The sequence below is a fragment of the Frankliniella occidentalis genome, unplaced genomic scaffold, assembly GCF_000697945.3.
Source record: "Frankliniella occidentalis isolate FOCC.00 unplaced genomic scaffold, Focc_3.1 Scaffold12, whole genome shotgun sequence".
Lineage (NCBI taxonomy): Eukaryota > Metazoa > Arthropoda > Insecta > Thysanoptera > Thripidae > Frankliniella > Frankliniella occidentalis.
The window spans coordinates 1316859-1329684 of NW_026267142.1; the positions used below are offsets into that span (position 1 = coordinate 1316859).

General features: G+C 41.5%; 3 protein-coding genes and 1 long non-coding RNA gene across 12 annotated transcripts in view; 2 read left to right on the forward strand and 2 right to left on the reverse strand.

Moving 5' to 3' along the window:
- LOC113213352 (protein unc-79 homolog) overlaps positions 1-2677 on the forward strand; it is a 28238-nt gene extending 25561 nt beyond the window's left edge. For all 8 annotated transcript variants that reach the window (XM_052263511.1, XM_052263513.1, XM_052263514.1 and 5 more), the window contains one exon: positions 9-2677. In XM_052263511.1, coding sequence (XP_052119471.1) covers positions 9-212 — 204 coding nt within the window. In that variant the 3' untranslated portion in view covers positions 213-2677. The remainder of the gene's footprint in view (positions 1-8) is intronic.
- Positions 2678-4439: 1762 nt separating this feature from the next.
- LOC113213348 (tyrosine-protein kinase Shark) lies at positions 4440-10205 on the forward strand. Of its 2 annotated transcripts, none has more exons than XM_026432379.2 (15): positions 4440-4577; positions 5090-5208; positions 5466-5606; positions 5707-5868; positions 5944-6128; positions 6229-6316; positions 6403-6764; positions 6865-7020; positions 7102-7444; positions 7514-7614; positions 7751-7897; positions 7991-8099; positions 8180-8348; positions 8430-8556; positions 8637-10205. In XM_026432379.2, the coding sequence occupies exons 2-15, from the start codon at positions 5121-5123 to the stop codon at positions 8838-8840; spliced, it is 2382 nt and encodes a 793-aa protein (XP_026288164.1). In that variant the 5' UTR covers positions 4440-4577; positions 5090-5120; the 3' UTR covers positions 8841-10205. The 2 variants fall into 2 exon arrangements, with proteins under 2 accessions (XP_026288164.1, XP_052119480.1); XM_052263520.1 differs by lacking the exon at positions 4440-4577 and adding an exon at positions 4690-4982.
- Positions 6158-7212, reverse strand: LOC127748755 (uncharacterized). Its single transcript, XR_008010766.1, has 4 exons — positions 7063-7212; positions 6574-6651; positions 6382-6477; positions 6158-6307 (listed from the first exon to the last, which is right to left on the reverse strand). It is a non-coding gene; the product is annotated as an uncharacterized LOC127748755 (long non-coding RNA).
- The window catches only part of LOC113213349 (uncharacterized), a 16533-nt gene continuing 13912 nt past the window's right edge, over positions 10206-12826 (reverse strand). Inside the window, exons 2-5 of the mRNA XM_026432380.2 lie at positions 12215-12779; positions 11642-12137; positions 10913-11103; positions 10206-10807 (exon numbers count right to left, since the gene is read on the reverse strand). Of these exons, the coding sequence (XP_026288165.2) occupies positions 10451-10807; positions 10913-11103; positions 11642-12137; positions 12215-12779 (1609 nt within the window). The 3' untranslated portion in view covers positions 10206-10450. The remainder of the gene's footprint in view (positions 10808-10912; positions 11104-11641; positions 12138-12214; positions 12780-12826) is intronic.

Genomic DNA, 12826 nt, shown 5'->3' on the forward strand with positions numbered 1-12826 from the left:
TTATGCAGCTCCCCGGTCACTTGCAGATGAGGTTGCAGAACTGTCGAAACTTCCCTCCGTCCACATCAGCTTTACCACCACCACCAACTGCACAAGCAGGCAATCAGCCTGTTAGCAATCCAGTTTTACTAAGGTGGCTCCAACGTCTTCAGTTCAAAATGGGTCAAATTGAAGTGCAGTCATCAACAGCAACACAGTTTTACAGTGTCTGAACCTTCTTTCACAGTAAAACTCCCTTGTTACACTTCGTAAGGGCAATGAGAGCCCAGATTTATAATCCTTTAAAAGCTGAAAACTTAAACAGTTAAGTTTCAAGGTGTAAAGTATATATTTGAAGCCTTACATCTGATTTGCAGGGTAAATTTATCGTGAGTTTTAATGTGTAACATGTGCAACAGTCAAATATCTTTGCTGGAGTTTTACTTCATGATTTTATTTTGACATTAAAAAGAAAGAAAAGGTAAAATATTGAGGCTTAAGATGTTATCATTACTTGCTCAGGTGAAACACGCCATTACTTTTGCACTGACAAGTACTGATGCATACTCGTTAGCGTTAGCACAATTTAATGTGATGAGTACTGCTGGGGTATTACATACTATACTACAAATTGCTCATAGATTCTTAAGATTTGTAAATAACCTTATTTGCTTTTGTGGTGTACAGAGTACAGTATATCATTTCCTAGTTACATTTTCAATGGAGAACTTTTAAGCAAGTAGACCACATGTGTTGTTAAAGTGTTCCCCAATATGCAAAAAGGATTCTGAATGGAACACTGTAAAGCTTGTGAATTATTGATGTTTTTGAGAAGCAAATAATCAAACTCATGGTATTACTATGTACTGTATTTATATTTTGTTCATAGTATTGAATTATTTTATTAATAAAATACATTATTGTATGTTAAGTAGAAAAGCGATGGGTAAAATAATTGAAGTGTTCAATGAGATCTGACTTTTTTTTCTGTAGACTATAACAATTTTTTAAAATTAGGAAACTTGCCATTTCTTTCACAAATCCAACGAACTGCCAACTCTTAGTATTTGTTTATATCTGTTAATTAGTTTCAAGGGGTATTTGGTTTTCAATCCCAGTGAGAAATGAGTTTTCTTCGACATCGATTCGATGTCGACGTCGAAATAGTCGAAGAAATGTAACTTTGTCCCCAAAATCCACATCTTTTTAATATTTTGATGTTGATTGTATCCACATTCCCATTTCTCCCTGGAAATAGTAAGTTTCTAAGGTGAATAAAACATTTGGTGTCTTAGTCTTTTCTGTAAAATGGGGCTTTATTTAAAAGGTGAAGTTAAACAAAACCAGAGGATACGTTTCGGATATCAAATAAGTTCAGAATCAATTTGCTTCAAAAGATTCGAAGTTGAGTTGCTTTTTACTTCCATTGTCACATTTTGTTCTCCTTTTTTCTGACTTATGTTCTATTTATATACCCTACTCATGGAATGCAGGGACATTTTTATAATCTGTTTAAAGTGTTCAAATGTCTTTTGTACAATAATGACTGTTATGATGTAGTTTTACAAATGATAGACTTATACAGTAATTTCCTGTGGGATATTGTTTTAAAACTAAAAACAAAAGCTATTTAAGATTTTTAAAAAATGTTGATGAAATAATATCCTAGTTATTCTGTCACTCTTGTAGTGCAGTGCTGTGAGCTTACTACTTGATAATTTTTGTATATATGATGATTGTATGTTCTCTGATTTGACCCCTCCCCTCCTTTCTACTCCTAACTTTATTTAGTATATGTATATTATATTCTATATATATATATCATGTTGATGTTTGTACTGATGTAGTTGTCTAGCTGATGTTCATTTTATTCATATTTAATTTATTTTCATTCCATCACATAGTTGGTGATTTTGTCTTTGAAAATTTAAGGACAACTTTTAAGAACTTGATTGGTGATATAATGTTAAAGTTCTTGAACTGTAAGAATGGCTTCCTATTTGTTGAAATTTGAGAGATTTTATTTACACAATTCGAGATGTAGATATCATACAACATCAGTTTGACTCGTACTACCTATTAATGGTTTAGAGACTTCGCGGGGGGGAAACATATTGATATAGAAGCTGACAGCAAAATTTCTTTTTCTCAGGAAACAAATAATTTACGTTTGTGTGGGTTAAGGTGTTACCAGATGATTATTGAATGTGAGAACCTAATGAAAATCAAAAGTAAGCAAACAATAACTTATTGCAGTAAATTATGCTTTGGCAAAATTTCATCTAATAATGGTACCTCAAATTTTATTAACATGAGGTGTAAGATTGATAATGATGTCATTAAAGTTTTGCTGTGGTTTTGTACTTAAAGATTTTTTGAAACACCATTGTTTGTTGTTGTTGAAAGACTAGTGCCTAAAATAGATAAATAAAGTCTACTGTTGTTGGAATCTTCAATAAGGTAAATTATTCTGACACCTAAGCAGAGTGACGATCCAGTCCTACCTTATCAGGGAAAGTTGTGTCAGTTGTACCTCTTCTTTTTGATCTTGCTCTTGGGTCGCATTTTGCCAGTTCCTTCTTCTGTGGTGCCTTGTCCATCCAGATTGACCTGTTTTAAAATTCTGCATAGTCAGTTACTGAACTCCAAACATGTTTACAATGTAAATGACTTGCATTATACCTTATTGAAAGACCTTTCAAGAGAATTTTCTTTGTAACCCCTTTCAAGAAGTTGAACAGCTTTATAATTTGCCATATAAAGCCGATGCTGGCGCTCAAGTAATTCCCTGACTAGATCTAAATGGTGTGAAACCAGCTTTTCAACTTCACTCTCCAGTGCAGTTTTTTTCCTTTCTGCAAGTATTTGAAATTGAAACACAGGGGGAACAATATAAAAGTTTAGATGTATGACACAATGTACTTCTAATACCATCTAGTGATGCGTTGGTAGATATGCCATAGCCATCTCTCACAAAGATGGGAAGCTGTAATGGTTTTACCAGAGGAGCAGCAACTACAGCATGTTTTGATTTTAATGAGGTTGAACCGGTTTTCCTTACATGGTCATCATAACTTGAGGTTTGAACGGCAACTGAGACGTTTCTGTTAGTAGGATCATAATACTTATTCCTATTAATCATCCTCTTTAGGGATTCAGCCTCCTTCTTTGATAAATTGAAAGAAGTACTTTCAGAAGCAGAAAGGCTTTCAGTGTTTTCTAGATTTAACATTAAATCCTCAACATGTAGACAACTTTTTTCAGATTTATTCTGAGTTGCAGATGTGGAACTAACTGCGACCACCTCAACCTTATTACCTGTGTCAGACTCAGACTTATTACAACTAGATGAAAGAGATTCATTTCTACCAGGCATATTTAGTGCAACGTCAGCTGTGTCTCTTACATTCTTCATCAGACTGCCTCCAGAGGAAGATGACACTGATAGCACAGTTATTGACTGTGGCAGATTTTGAAATTCTGTTCCTATTGCCAATGCCGATGAATCCAGTTTTGTTTTCTCTTCCAGTGGCAATACTGACTCAGCGAGAGATGACACTGAATGTACATTAAAGCCTATTTCTGAATCAGTTTCAACAGAAGCAAGACTACTTGAAGTATCCGATATGTAATTATCGTCAATTGTGGGAGGCGGGGTGCTTTGATCGTGCAACATAGCTAGCTCACTCTCATGTCCTTGTGGTAATTTTGCTAATGCTATGGAATATGGCTGGACAGTTTCACCGACTGATGCTTCTGCCCGGTCATGAACTACTAGAGTGGCACCTTGATGTATTATCCTTGGTGGTGCTGTTGATAAAGATCTACTAGTTCCTTCAAGTTCAGTTCCTCCTTCTTCTCCATCATCAGATGTATCATCGTCTAAGACGGCTGAGGTTTTGGAGTACTTAGCATCATATTTAGACAGTGTCAGTCGGAGATTTTTCAGTTTAAAACTTCGGTGGGTGGATTGCATGATAATCAAATCCAGTTCTAGAGTCAACCAATAAACAGCAGGAAAAACACTGGGACTGATCAGATTATAGGGAGAGATAGAGGGACTTTCTCCGTTTTATGGACTCTTCTGAAAGGCAGCCGGTCTGTTTGTCTTCTTTAAGTAATGTTTTTTTATCTTTACTATTGTTTTATTATTGACAAATAATACCCGATAGACAATACAAATACATATAGAGAGGGAGAGACTTCTCAGTTTTACGGCCTCAGCACAAATACATGTAGATGACAACAACGTTGCTATGGAAACCATGATGAGAAATTTGTGAGGCGAGACATTTAGTAATAGCCAACAAAGAAAAAAAATATTTATCTCTTCGAACGGACTTAATATTCAGAAATAGCTGAGTGAACCTTCAAAATATTCGGAGAATTAATTTCACATTTTTTCTTATTCTATCTTTTGTCATCAACGATTCGCATCAAAAATACACAATCCATTTTTCTGTTGGCTAAACTGAAAAAATACGCAGAAGACGACGAAGAAAAGCAATTTTACTGTTTTGTTTGGTGTTGTTTGGGACGTTTGTTGAGGTCTAATCTGAGTTTACGTCGAAATACTGAATTCATAAAGATTACTCTGTGTAAGTATTTTGTTTTTTTCTAATGGTTTCTAGTGTGTCGGTTTGGTTTTGCTCTGTTTTTTTGCTATTCGTCACTTTCATCATTACCATCGCTAGTCGCAGGTTAAAATGTAACAAGTGACAGACCAGACCAGACAAAGCAACGAAACTCGTTCATTTTTTACTGTCAGCACGAAATTAATTATCGTTATGTGAATATTCGAGATTTATTTTCAAACAATGTGTACAAGTTGATCGCAATTTTCGCTCTTTGCTTGAGCATGCATTTTAAACCTTATTTGATGATAGTAACCTGTTGAGCTTGATGCAAACCTGACGGACCTGACCTTTGCATTTGCACGTTTCTGACTCTTTCTTTCCCACATATTTTAATACATTTCTTCAAAGTTAAACATCCAGTGTTAGGTGTGTTATTTAATGAAACCCTTCAGACCACTTATTATGATATTTATGTTTTGATGATGGTATTCAGCCTTGGAGTACAAAGGGGTAATCCGTTTTTGGATTTATAGTTTTCAGAGAGAGAAAAATCTGATCTGAAGGATGAGCCATGGAAACAATCAGAGAGAATCAATTAATTGGTATTTTGGAAATATTTCCCGCATTGCCGCTGAAAACGAATTAAAGAATGGTAAGGATTATAATTTTCGTCTATATTGTTTTTTCCATTCTGATCTGATTCATGTTTCTTCATACTTGTCTCCTTTTTGCTGCCTGAACAATATCCTAGATATGTGGATATGGTTTGTATTTAAATTTTCCTCTCTGTATTCAGTTGTGACTCATCACCACTTTCAATTCTGCCAGTTTTTGCATCTTGTAAAATTTATTCATTGAATAATCCAACATTATTATCCAATAATTCCAACTTGTTGCAATTTATTTCAGTTGAGATCCCAGAAAATGGACTTTTTCTTGTCAGAGAAAGTAGTTCTTCTGCAGGCGACTATGTCCTATCTTTTCTCCACAACAAAGAGGTTTTCCATTATCAAATAAGACGCCATGGAGAGGATGCCTTCTTCTCCATCGGTAAGTTGTGGGCCAAATCTTTCTTTTTTTTTTTTTTCCTTTAAAGATTTTATTATTATCAGTGCTTCACTTTCTGTTTTTTCCCCGTTTATTTCTTTAGATGAAGAAACAATAATTCATGGCCTTGATACTCTGATAGAGTATTACCAGGTTGAAGGCTTGGATGTACGGCTTACCAGACCACCACGACTTCAAGATCCGCCTCCCCACACCTCACGGCGTCATGGTACCACTAATCTATTGCATCGTGCCACAAGAGAGGGTAACTTGAGTTTTCATCTTAGAAAATTTTGAAATTAGAGAAGGTTTGTTTACATCCGAAATTTCTTCATGGCAGGAAATTACAAAATAGTGTCAGAGTTATTAAAGTGCCAATATCGAAGTTTGGATGCTAAAAATGAAGATGGACAGACTGCGGTACATGTAGCCAGTCGTCTTGGTCAAGATGACATTTTAAAAAAACTCATTGAGAGCAATGCAAATATCAATTGTCGTGATACTGCAGGATATACCCCCTTACATGTATGTATCAACTGAGATGTAATTTTAAATTACAGTTTCTATCTTTATATCTATCTGATGTGTTACGGCGCTTATGTGTACTACTCATGTCCTTTTTCAGTATGCGTGCAGAAACAATAAGGCTAGCACAGCTAGAATTTTGGTTGACATGGGAGGAGCCAACATTCAAATCAGGCACACTGAAACAGGTAAAGGCTTTAATATGCTGCACATTATTCCTTTCATGTCTAATGTTTTCCCTTATGATAGTAACCTGAATTTTTTTTCTTTCCAGGCCATGTTCCATTACATGAAGCTGCTAGTAATGGTCATGTTGATGTTGTAACAGTGCTCCTGTCACTTAATGCTCCTGTAAATCCAAGAACTGTGAATAATGAAACACCTGCTGATTTGGCTCATTTCAATAGATTTACCGAATGTGCCAAAATGCTCCGCGACTACAAACCTCCGGCCCCGCGATCGAAACGTGAGGCTTGGCATCATGGGACCCTTGATAGAGTTGAGGCCGAGGATATTCTGAAAACTTGTAAAGAACAGGAAGGAGTTTATTTGGTTCGATATAGCAAACGTCATAGTGGAGATGTCCTAACTATAAGTCATAGAGGGCAATTTTTCCATTATCAGATTAAAAAAGACGTAAGTCAATGTAGATTTGATATTTCATCAACTACTTAATCCTTACAACATAAGTACTTTTTGATCTTTTGCCTTATTATGCTCTCACCTACTTTTACAGAATAGCTACTATTTTATTGACTCAGGTCCATTACACAACACTATTGAGCATGTTATTGATTATTATACTCTTCTCTCCGATGGACTACCAACTACTCTACAATTTCCAGTTCCTCCTAAACCAAAGCCAAAACCACCAGAAATACCTCCTAATGGGGTATGGTTACTTGTTAGTTATTTGTTTTACATATTAGTTTACCTTGGTATACTGAATTGTTTCATTTCCATAAAATTTCAGCTTGCATCAACTCTTCCCTCAAGAAGGAACCGCCATCGGCTTGAAGAAATGATTGGAAATTCAACTGTGGGAAGAATGGGCCATAGCCTGGGTCATGGTCTTCCAACTTTGTATGGGAATGATCCTCCAGAACTTGGCATCCCAACTGTTGCGACTGTTCCTCCACTAGCCATCATGCATTCGGCACCTCTTTCAGCTCTGCTTTCTAATACCAACTCCTTGGCCTTGACCTCTCAATCAAGCCCACCTACCACCCTGGCTTCCTCCTCACTATTCACCAATAACTCAATCAATAGCCACACTCCAAGTGTTCCTATTCCTAGACTACATGAGCCTCAACAAGGTCAGCACTGATCCATTTACCACTACACAATCAGCTTTGCGCATATGGATAAAGTATTTTTCCTTTCAGAACACATTCCTACTGAGCAGCTGAGAATTGGTGATGTACTTGGTGAAGGGGAATTTGGATCTGTTTACAAGGGTGTGTACATAGACTTTAAAGGAATTGAGGTAAGCTTTATATCTGACTTGTCTCTTATTTTATCCATATTTAATTTCCTGTATTATTATACTTTCTGCTGGGAGATTATGACAACTTGAAAGGCTTTTGAAGTGTTTTATTTTACTGTTTTTGTTATTACTTCAGATACCAGTTGCAATAAAAACGCTTAGACAAGAACATGCTCACAGAAATAAAGAGGAATTTGTCAGAGAGGCTAGAGTTATGATGGGACTTCGCCATCCTTGTGTTGTTAAGTTAATTGGAATATCTTATGGCCCTCCTTTAAGTATGGTATGCATCAATATTTTATCTATCAAGTTTTTTCTTGGGTTAGAATAGAGGACATCATTAATTTTATTTGGTACATTTCTGTGATACATTCAGGTCCAAGAGCTAGTTCCTTTAGGCTCCATGCTCCAGTATCTATTAGAGCACCCAGATAGAGTTAATCCTCAGTATGAGTTAAGAGTTTGGGCATCACAGATTGCCTCAGGTGAATATTTAAAATTATATTTTTCCTTGCAATTATTGTTTTTTTCCAAGCATTATCTTTTATATTTTCCTTACTTTTAGGTATGAAGTATCTTGAAGAAAAAAGATTTGTTCATAGAGATCTAGCTGCTCGTAACATTCTCTTGGCCACAAGACACCAAGCAAAGATAAGTGATTTTGGTCTTTCTCGATCTTTCTTGGAAAAGGACTATTATAAGGCTTCACAAGGGGGGCGGTGGCCTATAAAATGGTGAGTCATGTGGTTTGAGAAGTCAAATTTGTTCACCTCTAGATGTTGTAGTGTCTTAAGATTTGTTTAATGTTCCAACAGGTATGCGCCTGAATCCTTTAACTTTGGAAACTTTTCGAATGCTAGTGATGTGTGGAGCTTCGGCGTCACTTTGTGGGAAATGTTTTCTTTTGGACAACAGCCATATGGTGACATGAAAGGAATTGATGTAAGTACCATGACAATTTTTGAAGCCAAAATGTTCCAAAATTTCAAGTATACATCAAGCGCCTGTTTTAATCCAATCAGGTTACGGAGTTAGTCATGCGGGGAGAACGCCTGCAGCAGCCCGATCGCTGCCCTGACGATGTATACAGGATCATGGAACAATGTTGGGCATTTCATGCTCGTGATCGGCCCTCTTTCGCTCAACTCGCTGAAAATTTTGCTGCTGATGCTAACTATATAAATATCAAAGAGTTGGTTTTAGATTCAACAGTTAGTCTAAGTTGAGTGGGATTGAACAAAAGTCAATTGCAATCAATACCTATTATTACAATTTTGAGCTTAGTTTATAAGTAACCCAATTTCATTAAAGTTCCAGCATTCAATTCTCATCCAATTTCCAGTCTATACAAAAGTCAAAGACAGGGCAAAGCAGAAGTTTTTGTTAAATAAAATATCAGGTGACACCAACAATTTTAAATGAGTATTGTTGTTATAATTTCTGTGACTGACTGCTCAAATGTTTGTTTAATTCATCACAGCATTCATCATTTTTAAATTGGCTACTTCCAGAAAATTGGCTTTGCCCTAGCAGTAAAATTAAGTGTTATGATACTTTTGATAGGCTTCCTGTAGAGAAAATTAGCCAAGGCTTAGACTAAGTCATTTATTTTTATTACATAGTATTACATCTTTGTAACATCTGTGTCTTTTTATGATCAGCAACATTTTAATGCACCTATTCACAGTGCCTGCCATTCCACTCAGAGTTGTATCTTCCAAAATTGGTCGTTTTGTGGCAGAAAAGATGAGATGAGACAAATATCTAATTTAACAAGGTTTTAGTTGTACTTCCAGGCAGTGTTTTTGTTTTTAAAAAGGAAATATGAACTTATGTATGTTCTTTTGTACCTGACAATGTACTATGTCAAAATGGCTGTTCATGGCCTTAAGCTCAAATGAAATCATAAAACAATTCAACTATGCAAGTTGATCTTGTCTCACAAATTTTATGTATTTTTAATTTTGTTTTAAGTGTTAGTTTGATTCAAAGTATTCTTCCTACCTAACTTTGTTATTACAATTGTTGTGATTTCTTATAGTATATTTTGAATGGTTTATTTACCATAGGAATAACTTTAGTTTATTCTCACAATTCATATTCTGGTGGTGAAATATGATTCATTCAGTAACTAGTTATTTACATTCTGCCTTTCCTGTTATTTTTATTGACTTCATATGGAAATGTTATTTTACCTTATCGATGTGAGCTGTATAATAGTTTAAATGGAACATGTTAAGGAGATTGTTAGTTTCATTGTGTAGTGTGGGACAGTTACCTGCCAACAGAGTGAGTGTTTTGGTATTCCCAGTTTTTATCAGTGACAATCTTCATTTGTACCCCGTATATTATTTGTTAAGATGTCATTTATCTCCCTCATTTTTCATAAACTTATGCTTTACAATTTTATAAGGATCAGTGTAATATTATAAGTTGGTCTAAGCTGTGATGATTTAAAAAAAATTGTGTCATAGTAGCTAGGGGACTACTTCACTGTCCTTGCAGGTCTGTTCTGTCCTCATCTAAGTCATGCTGAGTAGTACGTTCGTGTCGCGCAATATCTAAAAGGGCAATAAATTATGAGACCAATATTAATAATAATTCATTTAACTCCTACAAATATTAGAAATGACATTGATCACAATGGCTTTTTGGCACCAGATTCATTTTCAGTGGTACCTGTAAATGTCTTCAGGGTCAAACCTTTAAAACGATAACTTGCAGCAAAAAGGACCTTGCGTCGTGAGCGGTATTCCCTTTGCCCCTCGATAATCTCAGTCCACTTCTAGGGGCATAACGCACGGGCGTGCCCATTCTGTGAGTGAGGAGTTGTCGGTCAGGCTGCAACATGAAGTGGACCGCTCCGTTCGAGGCACTGCTGATGCTCCACCAGGTCAGCGTAGGCCGGAGGCGGCGTCTCCGGCCTCCCGCCCCTCCTGTTGCTTTGGGGCCCTTCTCCTTCCTCCTCCCCGCAAGTCCTGGCCAAAGCCGAGCCGGCACCGCACGGTCCTGCGGCGATGGCGTCCAGGATGTCCTCCCACGACTCCGCCGACAGGCCAGCGTAGTCCACCTCCGGGCCCTCCCGGGTGCGGCTGGTCGGGCCGGGGCCGCTCCAGCAGCAGCAGCAGAGCGCGCGCCAGTATGTGAAGCGGGAGGCGCACGCCGCGATCACCAGACCCAGCACGAGGCCCACCTGGAGGGAGCAACAGCGATGTGGCGGAGGGCGCCAACGTTAGGCGAGGCCCAGCTTCTTCCAGAACCGCGAGGAGAGCCGAGCTCCTCCCGAAGCCAAGCTCACCTGGCATCCAAAAAGCGCTGCCCAAAAGGAAGGGATGTGATCGAACCAGTCCCGGATGAACATCGGATTCTTCGACGTTCGATCAGCGAACAGCGGGATACAGCCGGCCGTGTCGGCGCGCCGCGTCGTGCTCGTGGCCTCATGGGGCTCCGCTGGAGGGCTCTCCTCTCCGAGGGCGTCCTCGGGATACTCTGCATGTGACAGCAAGGAGGCGTTGGGCCCCGTCCATTTCCAATGCACCGTATGAACTCGTGCGGGAGGGTTGTCCATTCGCTCGGGTTCCTGATGGTGTTCCCCCACAATGAACGTCCCCCGAGGCCCGAGGTTACGTAAAGGTCAACGCGGGGTAAAGGCAAAGGTAGACGACAAACGGTGTCTTGCCCGACGCCCCCTCACCCGGGCGCTCCGGGTGGGCCACCGTCTCCACACAGCTGCTTCGCGGGTTGGCCTACGTAGATCACAGAAGGCGCTATCTATAGGCGTCGCCTCGTGGAACGTGAAACGTTCATTGTGGAGACACCTTACAACCGCACTCGCATCGTCCGGAACAGTATAACTATGAGTGTATGTTGGGCCAGGGCCACCTACTCTGTAAACATAGGGTGTCCAGCAGCTGTGCGTCTTAAGCTGCCTAGTACCTGCGTGTGACTTAAGTCGCTTTAGCTGCTGGACACCCCAGGCCAGTAGGAGGCCTCGTGTTGTGTAACTCGCAGGCCACGTCTAGCTCACCAGCGTCGGGATCCAATCGGTGCGGGAGGTCTGAGAGATCTGAGAGCTCCGAGAGCTCCGAGAGATCCACCATTCGCTCTTGCGTCCGCGCCGACCCAAAGACATGGGCGGGTGGCTCGATCTCCTGGATCTCCTCGCCCCTCCGCGAAGGCTCTCGTTCGTCGTCCTGCGCCGGCCGCGGCAACACGTCTGCCTGCAGACGCGCCAGGTGCTTGGACAGCTGCGCGACGGGGGCGCGCACCCCGGGCGCCGGGCAAGAGGTGGTGACCGTCACGTTGCGCGCGGACAGCTGTTGCAGCAGCTGGCGCGTGTTGAGGTCACACGCCAGTGGGTTGTGAGTCAGGTCTAGCACCTGCAGCTGCCTCTGGCGACCCAGCGCCTGCGGCTGCACCTGGATCAGGTAGTTGGCCGACAGGTTGAGGCTGGCCAGTGCGGGCAGCTCGGACAGAACGGCGGCGCTGAGATGCGCCAGCCGGCAGTCGCTCAGGTCCAGCACCTGCGGGAGCAAAGAGCTCGAGATGATGTGCACAGTGCAGAGCTGTCTCCGGGCCCCTCGCCGCGCGCCGGGCTCACCTGCAGGCGCGGCGCGGCCAGTAGCGGCCGGTCGGCAGGGAGGCTGGCCAGGTTGTTCCCCGCGAGCAGGAGCACCTTGAGCCCCCTGTTGTCGTCGAACGTGCCTGGGTGCAGCGTCTGCAGGTGGTTGTGCGACAGGTCCACCAGGCGCAGGCGCCGCAGCCCCGCGAAGGCCCACGCCCCCACCTCGCGGAGGCCGTTCCTGGCGAGGTGCAGCTCCAGCAGGCGCGTCAGCCCCTGCGCGCGGAAGGCGCTGTCCTGGAGCGTCCAGATGGCGTTGTCGTTCAGGTCGGCCGCGTCCGTGTCCCGGGGCAGCTGAAGGTCCTCGGCCGATGCGAGGCGCCGGCCGGAGCAGTCCGCCGTGCGTAGCCCCGCGCCGCCCAGACCCACCACGGAGCAGCGGCAGAAGTACGGGCACGCTCCCGCCGCCGTCCACCTCCAGCTCGGGCCCGGGTCAAGTTCGGCGGCGGGGGCCGTCGCCGCCAGGAGGATGGGCAGCAGAGCCACCGCCAGCACCCCGACCGACACCGACGACTGCATCCCGGAGCATGGCCGCCACCTGCGGCTGCGAAGCGTGCGGTCAGCACAGTACACAAGGTCCCCTCTCTCGTG

Excerpts from the sequence above, each read along its gene's own strand:
- LOC113213348 (XM_026432379.2), top strand. The coding sequence starts at position 5,121 with ATGAGCCATGGAAACAATCAGAGAGAATCAATTAATTGGTATTTTGGA. Across the intron at positions 5,209-5,465 it reads TGAAAACGAATTAAAGAATG|TTGAGATCCCAGAAAATGGA; the intron begins GTAAGGATTATA and ends AATTTATTTCAG. Across the intron at positions 7,021-7,101 it reads CAGAAATACCTCCTAATGGG|CTTGCATCAACTCTTCCCTC; the intron begins GTATGGTTACTT and ends ATAAAATTTCAG.